Source organism: Macrobrachium rosenbergii, chromosome 59 (assembly GCF_040412425.1).
Source record: "Macrobrachium rosenbergii isolate ZJJX-2024 chromosome 59, ASM4041242v1, whole genome shotgun sequence".
Classification (NCBI taxonomy): Eukaryota; Metazoa; Arthropoda; class Malacostraca; order Decapoda; family Palaemonidae; genus Macrobrachium; species Macrobrachium rosenbergii.
The window spans coordinates 34,437,097-34,445,371 of record NC_089799.1 but is presented as its reverse complement, the minus strand read 5'-3'; the positions used below and the strand labels follow the sequence as shown (position 1 = coordinate 34,445,371).

General features: G+C 34.9%; 1 protein-coding gene across 1 annotated transcript; it reads left to right on the top strand.

Annotated features, from left to right (window-relative positions):
• Positions 1 to 2,696: 2,696 nt before the first annotated feature.
• LOC136837682 (uncharacterized) lies at positions 2,697 to 3,041 on the top strand. Its single transcript, XM_067102555.1, has one exon. It carries the CDS (start codon positions 2,697 to 2,699, stop codon positions 3,039 to 3,041), a length of 345 nt encoding a protein of 114 aa, XP_066958656.1.
• The last annotated feature ends 5,234 nt before the right edge of the window (positions 3,042 to 8,275 follow it).

The following is an 8,275-nucleotide window of genomic DNA, read 5'->3' as shown; positions in this document are numbered from 1 at the left end:
GATTCACTGGCAAAACACAACCTTATAGTCAGTGTGAGCTAGGACTGGGAACTTCAGGATAGCCCCTAGGTATAACTCCTGATTCATCAGCATCAAATTCCTGGTTCTCTCTGGTCCTAGCTGGGTGGAGAGGGGTTTAGGTCTTGATCATATATATAGCTGTTTGGCCTTTAGACCATTGTGTGATAGACTACATAGCTGTTTGGCCTTTAGACCATTGTGTGGTAGACTACATAGCTGTTTGGCCTTTAGAACATTGCGTGATAGACTGTTCGTTGCCTCTGAAGCTCTGATCAACCTACACTTTCATATTTTCCCTTTGAGATGCAGTAGGAAACATATCAGGAAACTAGTGAAATAGCACATAAAAGTTAAGACCAATAACAGTGTTTATGGTAGAAGTGAAACATGCAATAGAGATTTTAGACATAGGAGTGACTGGTTTAGTGTAACAATGTAGCTGAGACAAAGGTGTGTTATGTCTCACTGGCTGTTTAATAATTTTCTGGACAGCGACGAGGGAAGCCAGAGAAAGGAAAGTGAATATAGGTGTATAGTTGAAGGATGAGAAGCTGGGTTGTGAATGGAGTATAGTATGGTAGATTGTTGCAGACAACAGAATGCTGGTTGGGATGGTGAGGAAAAACTGCATATAGGCCTATTAGTGAAGGACTCTGGTAGTGCTGCAAGAGGAAAAAGATAAGAGTAAACGTTAACATGTGTAAGGTTATGAGGAAGGTTATGAGGGTAAACGGGACACAGGGAGGTGGAACAATGAAAGTATGAACAGTGAGAAAAGGAAAACAGTGGACTCTTAAAAGTATTTCGGAGTAAAGGCGTCTGACAATGGCAGGAAGGAAGAAAAGGAAAGTCACAGAGTAGGAAAGATAGCAGGAAGTCTGTCAAAGACTGAGAGGATACTATGAACGTATATGGAAACCAAGGGTGGACTATGTGAATGAATTGTTGAACCAACTTTCATGTACATATACATGCACACACACAAATATATATATATATATATATATATATATATATATATATATATATATATATATATATATATATATATATACATATATATATACATATGTATATGTGTGTTGGTGTGTCTTCTCCCGTAAAGGAGATAGGTCAGTTGACAAGTATATTACCCTTCCAATTCTCTAAAGGCTTCTCTATGTCATTGCTGTCACCATGCAAAGTAGACTCACTGTCAGGTACCGTTTTCATTATTTCGGTCAAGATAGGTGAAATTTATATTTTTTCTTGAGTTAAATTAAAATATTCGACCCTCTCTATGGAATAGATATTGGCTCTCTAACTTGCGAGGCAAGGTTGGAACATCTAGCTAGGTATATATATAGACATATACAGTATATATATATATATATATATATATATATATATATATATATATATATATATATATATATATATATATATATATATATATATATATATATAATATATTACACCTACAGATTAAACATTTCTTTCAATCTCCCACAAATACAGTACACAAGTGACATAATAATGAAAATCTAAAATGCATGGTTAACCAATGTCAAATCAGAACACAATAAAATATAATATTAAAGTGACATAAATGCCTATGTCCAATTCTCCCCACAAATTCATAAGTGTCTTGGATATGGTAAATTCACTAGTTCAGAGTCCACACAGAAAAAAGAGAAGTCTGGATTTACCTTAACTGCCGGTTTTCTAAGAGATCGGAGCACACAAAGCCACGTCTGGATGATATCGCTCTTGGCTAGATAATAATCAATCAGACCTAACTTTTGGCACAATTAGACACACAATCTCCATTTTCTAACGCACGAACTTACGTACTTGCATACCAACTCGGTCGGCTGCCTCACATACCAGCTTCAATATTGTGTGTTCTTTCGAGCCAAAACAGCTGAGACAATTGAAACATCTGCTGACTGCAGTGATTTGCATCTATGTCACCGTCCCAAGTACCACTCTGTAGCTCCCTTTCGCTTCATCACACTATGACTGAATATACACAGTAAATCTAAAACAGAAACACACACACACATATATATATATATATATATATATATATATATGATATTATATATATATATATATATATATATGTGTGTGTGTGTGTGTGAGTAGAGAGAGAGAGAGAGAGAAAGAGAGAGGACTCTGGTGGTGGAATGATGAAGTGAAAGAGGTGGTGAAAGCCAAAAAAGATGTAAGAAAAGATCTGGGAAAGGTATGGACAGCAAGAGGATAGGGAGAGGTACCAAAGACATAAGAAACAAGTAAAGAAGGCAGTTGCACAAGAAAAGCCAAGAGCATCAGACGACATGTACAAAGAGCTAGAAACACCTGAGGGGGAGAGAAAAATTCACAGAATTGCAAAGTCGAGGGACAAGAAAACCAAAGACTACTCCCATATAAAATAGGTTAAGGATGGGAATGGAGTGGCTTTTTGCAACGAGGATAAGATAAAGAAATGGGAAGAATATTATGAACACCTGTTAAATGAAGTAAATCATAGAAAATTCTTTGAAGAAGGATTCCAGAACCTTGGTATGACACATGTCATTAGCAGGAAGGAAGTAAAAGAAGGCGCTAAAGAAGATAAAAATGATTAAGCAATAGGACCAGATGGAATGCCTGCAGAGGTGTGGAATAGCCTGGGAGAAGAAGGAACAGACATGCTGTGGGACCTAGCAAAGAAAATATACAGTCAGGAAAAGATACCGAAAGAATGGAGAGAAAGCTTTAATGTGCCTGTCTGTAAAGAAAAGGGTGACATCCAGGATTGTGCAAAGTACAAAGGACTTAAGCCAGTGTCTCAAACCATGAAAGTCTGGGAAAGAATAATGGATCAAGGAATTAGAGAAGAAACATCTGTAGGTGAAGAACAGTTTGGTTTCATGCCAGGAAGAGGAACGACAGATACAGTGTTTGCCCTCTTACAGATGATGGAAGAACACCGGAAGAAAGGACACTGGAAGAAAGGACTGCACGTAATATTCATAGATCTGGAAAAGGCATAAGATAGAGTCCCACGCTAAGAATTTTGGAGGCGTATGCGAGTAAAGGGAACACCAGAGAAGTATGAGAGGCAGGTTAGAAGCAGTGATGGGTTAACTGAACGGACACCAGTAAGAGTTGGTTTACATCAGGGATCTGCTTCAAGTCCATACTTTTTGACCTGATAATGGACGTGCTATCTCAAGGAATAAGAGATCAATCCCCTTGGTGCATGTTGTTTTCTGATGACATTGTGTTATGCAGCATCAACAGGGATAGTGGAGTCAAAACTAGAGCAATGGATGAAGGTACTGGAAGACAGAGGGTTAAAGATCATTAGGAAGAAGACTGAATACCAAAGTTTTAATGAAGGTCAAAACTCCGAGATTAGTATAGAAGGGACAAGGTTGAACCGAGTAGAAAAAATTTAGGTATCTTGGTTCAACAGCGGCTGATGATGGAAATGTAGATGTAGAAATAACACAAACAGTGCAGGCTGGATGGAAAAATTGGAGAAAGATGTCAGGTGTCTTGTGCGACCTCAAAACCACATAAAGGTTAAAGGAAGAGTGTGTAAGGCAGTAGTGAGACCAGCTTTGATGTATGGAGCAGAAACATGGCCGGTAAAGAGAGTGCAAGAGAAGAAATTGGATGTGGTAGAGCTGAATATGCTCAGGTGGATGTATGGAGTAACAAAAATGGACAGGATCAAAAATGAAAGAATAAGAGGAACCACTAAAGTGGCAGAACTATCAAAGAAGGCCCAGGAAAGAAGACTGCAGTGGTATGGCCATGTGATGAGAAGGGATGAGACGTATGTAGGGAGGAGAGTGATGCAGATGGAGGTGCCTGGTGGGAGAGCAAGAGGAAGACCGAGGAAGCGAAGGTGGGTGGATGCAGTTACAGAAGATCTGAGAGACATACAACTGTCAGAGGATGTTGTGTTGGGCCGAGCCAGGTGGAGGAAACCTGTCAGAAACATCGACCCCACACAGAAGTAGGAAAAGATGCAGAGAAAGAAGAAGAAGAAGATATACAATATATATATATATATATATATATATATATATATATATATATATATATATATATATATATATATATATATATATATATATATATATATATATATATATATATATATATATATATATATATATATATATATATATATATATATATATATATATATATATATATATATATATATATATATATATATATATATGTGTGTGTGTGTGTGTGTCTGTGTGTGTGCCTCTGTGTGCGTGCGTTTGTGTTATTTTTGGTATTATTTCGCAAGTAATATGAGCAAAATAAACTCAAGAGATAAAATAAAAAAACAAACAAACGTAAGCCGCTTTAGACAGAGGCTCCACTTCGTCCTTTACCCCGATCATGTTGATAACGTACTCAAACGATGACCACAGGTCATTGGGATTCATTAAAGTTACGAAAGTTGTTATTAATTATTAGACCGAATAACATTACGAAGTGACATAACATACCTCTTTAAAACGTTTTTAAGTTTTACTCTTTGATGGTTGGGGCAGCGCGAAGAGAAAGGCATAAAAAGCATCTATTTATTCGTGTTTAATCATCAAAAAATCTCTCTCTTTTTTTTGACGTTTTGGAAAACAATTAACGGTTGATTTGAAAAACAAAACCTCAAAAGCATTTTTAGGGAAACATAATTACAAATTCCCACTCGCATAAAGTTAATTAAGCCCTGATATTATTTTAGTATTATCCTGAGTAAACAATTATGGATTTGTTGTTCGTGTTATGATTATACAATGCTTTTTTGATCTCCAAACATCACAAGGGGAAGGACGTAATTGTTCTCTCTCTCTCTCTCTCTCTCCGTGCCATTCTGTCAGGTCCAATATGCCTCTCTGATATACCACTCAGTGCCATACGTGCAAAATATCTCCAGAAACCTTCGTACATTACATAGGCAAGAGAATATTTGTTCTGTCTCTATCAACCACCTGCAAAATCTGTCATCTCACTTTGAAATACTTCAAATTGTTTTATACGTAACCAGTTAAATAATACCAGTTAACGTCATAGCCTTGTCTATAAACGTCCTGACATTTCAGACTATAGTCTATCTATTTATCTATTTAATAATTTATTTTTTCTCTTTTAATAAGTGGGATTTCTTCTGTTCTGTACTTTCCTTTACCTCCTCTTACTTCTTCCTAATGAACACCATATTCTTTGGAAGCTTGAATTTGAAGTCAATGGCCCCTGTGGGCTTGTTCCATATGAATAGGTTTCATCTACTGAATAATAATAATAATAATAATAATAATAATAATAATATCCACTCATCCTACCCAGTCTCCTAACCACGACCTTGTCAACATGCTCCTGTTAGCCAAAGCACGCTCTTGCCTAGGTAACCACAAAGAAGGCAAATATTTACTACTGGATTATCTTGATGAAAAACAAAACCACACGTTTTAGGCAAAGTTCTATTATCAGCGGAAAAAGACGATACTCAGCGCTAGTAGCTGCATGCTAATATTGCACTGATGTCATGTAAGCCGATGATCCACTTATCTTCCATTCTAAGTATGCAAATGATGTTTCGGCTGCTAAAATGGCGTTTCATTCGTTTGATTGGATGCGAAACAACAGACTTGCTTCTTTGGTGGAGTAATATACATTCAGGATAATGATATTCTTTGATTATTAGCCAAATAAAGGTTTTGCGGGACTAGCAACGCATTATCTAATTTAGATCACTAACAGAGAGAGAGAGAGAGAGAGAGAGAGAGAGAGAGAGAGAGAGAGAGTGGTGTTTGTCAAGCCCAAACAATTTATGAATACCATTAAGATTCTAACTTCCACAGATTATACATTTTTCTGGCTATTTATTTGTAGCAGAAGTAGTCAAAATCCTGTGAATCAATACATGATCGCAAAACGAGAGTAGCGGCGTAACTCTTAATAAGAATGAATAGCAGTGAGTAAAGCATAGTACAAAATTTATCAAAAACTGATGGTTTTTTGTTTCAATCTCCTTTGGCATGAATTATACAAGACAAGACCCAAAGTACTTTCCAGACTTTCGATACTGTTCCACGTCAGTTTACCATATTGCTACAAGGTTTGAAAGAAATGGACGCTTTTTTTGTGTTATCAATTCCATATATACATACATACAACATTATGGCTATATAGGTTTGAAATAGATGCTATCGTATTTACATTATATTTTGGATAAGTATCAGAAAAATCAGTTCACTTACATACATACATACATACCCACATTATGTGTGTATATATATATATATATATATATATATATATATATATATATATATATATATATATATATACATGTAAATGCGTATGTTTGTATGTATGTATGTATACTGTAATGTTTGTATGTATTGTAATGTGCGTATGTATACTAATAAATGAATTGTTTTGCTGATGCTTATCTAAAATGGAATGTAAATTGACAGTATCTATTTCAAACCTTGGTAGCCAATGTTGCTAACACAGCGTCCATTGTGTGCAATATGGTTAATTGACGTGGAACAGTATCGAAAGTTTGGTAAAGTGCTTTGGCTCCTGTCATGTATAATTCATGCCAAAGAATACTGAAAACAAAAATCCAACAGTTTTTGATAAATTATGTACTACGCTTTACTCTCTGCAGATCATATTTATTGACAGTTACTTTGCTACACTCCTTTTCATTTATTATATATATATATATATATATATATATATATATATATATATATATATATATATATATATATATATATATATATATGTGTGTGTGTGTGTGTGTGTGTGTGTGTGTGTGTGTGTGTATGTATATATATACATATACATATACATAAACATATATATATACATAATTGTGTGTGTATGTATTCAATTTGATGGGAAGTCAAACGACCTGTTTCCTGTAGTGATATATTCATTTAATGAAACAGCAGATATCCAAACATAAGATAAATCGTATATATATATTTTCTGGATCTGAATATTTTTTGTATTGAAGGAGAAAGGTTTTCGATTTATTCATAAGTGGTTTTTATGTTGATCCACATTAGACAAAGATATTGAATGCAAAAGATATCTCTAAGGTCAACGTTTTTACCTATTTTTATCAGAAAAAAAACCATTAAAACTTAAGCAATTTTCATTGTCTTTGTTTCTGATAAAAATAGATAAGAACGTTGACCTTAGAAGATATAATCTTTTGCATTAAATATCTTTGTAGATAGATCAACAGGAAAACTAATGAATAAATCAAAAACCTTTTTCCTTCAATACAAAATATATTCAAATCCAAAAACAATAAATATGATTTATCTTATGTTTGGGTATCTGCTATTTCATTAAATAAATATATCACTACGGGAAACAGGTAATTTGATTTCTCATCAGATTGAATACACACACACATACATACATATATATATATATATATATATATATATATATATATATATATATATATATATATGTGTGTGTGTGTGTGTGTGTGTGTGTGTGTGTATGTACATAATTAATGTCATGTTTTAAGCACCGAAGCTTTAAATAAAATAGACTGAATGATTGTTAGAGACCAATTGGCCTTACTGCTTAAGATTTTACTACCTTTCCTTTCTAAGAATTCGGACCCCTATTGTTGACCAACCCTTACCCCAGGGACCATGGACTACATAAATATCAATTTATACTACATGAGTATGAATGCATGTATTTTTCGACAGACTGTAGCCTTGTTATTTTACCTACATATTCCTGTACAAATGTTTTTGACCTCTGTTTTGCCCTCATCAAAGTCTTTTCCTTGGGTCCATGTTTTGAAAAGGCGTGAATCTACACGTCATAGGAAGGTCTTTATGTATGTTTTGTCTTTTTCAGCGCAGCGGTTCTATGAAAGTTTTAAACTGTTCAACCCTATTTTCAATGTTGCTTAATCATATCCCCTTTGGTGGGACGTGGGTGGGCAGGGAACGCAGTCGCGGCTCCTGTTTGAACAATCCTCTTTACTTAAGAACACTTTGTGCCAACTTTTGTTAAAAATGATCTGGTTGGAAAATGCGACGTTTACTTTAGACATGCATGCATACTTACACACAAATGAATGGCTCACGAACTTCGATCTGAAGAGCTTGCTTACTTTCAGGTTAGGTAAGCTAGAAGGTACATGGCAGTGACAGATTTAGGAAGAAATATATAGATCATGAATTCTCTATGCTTTTATCTCATATTTTAT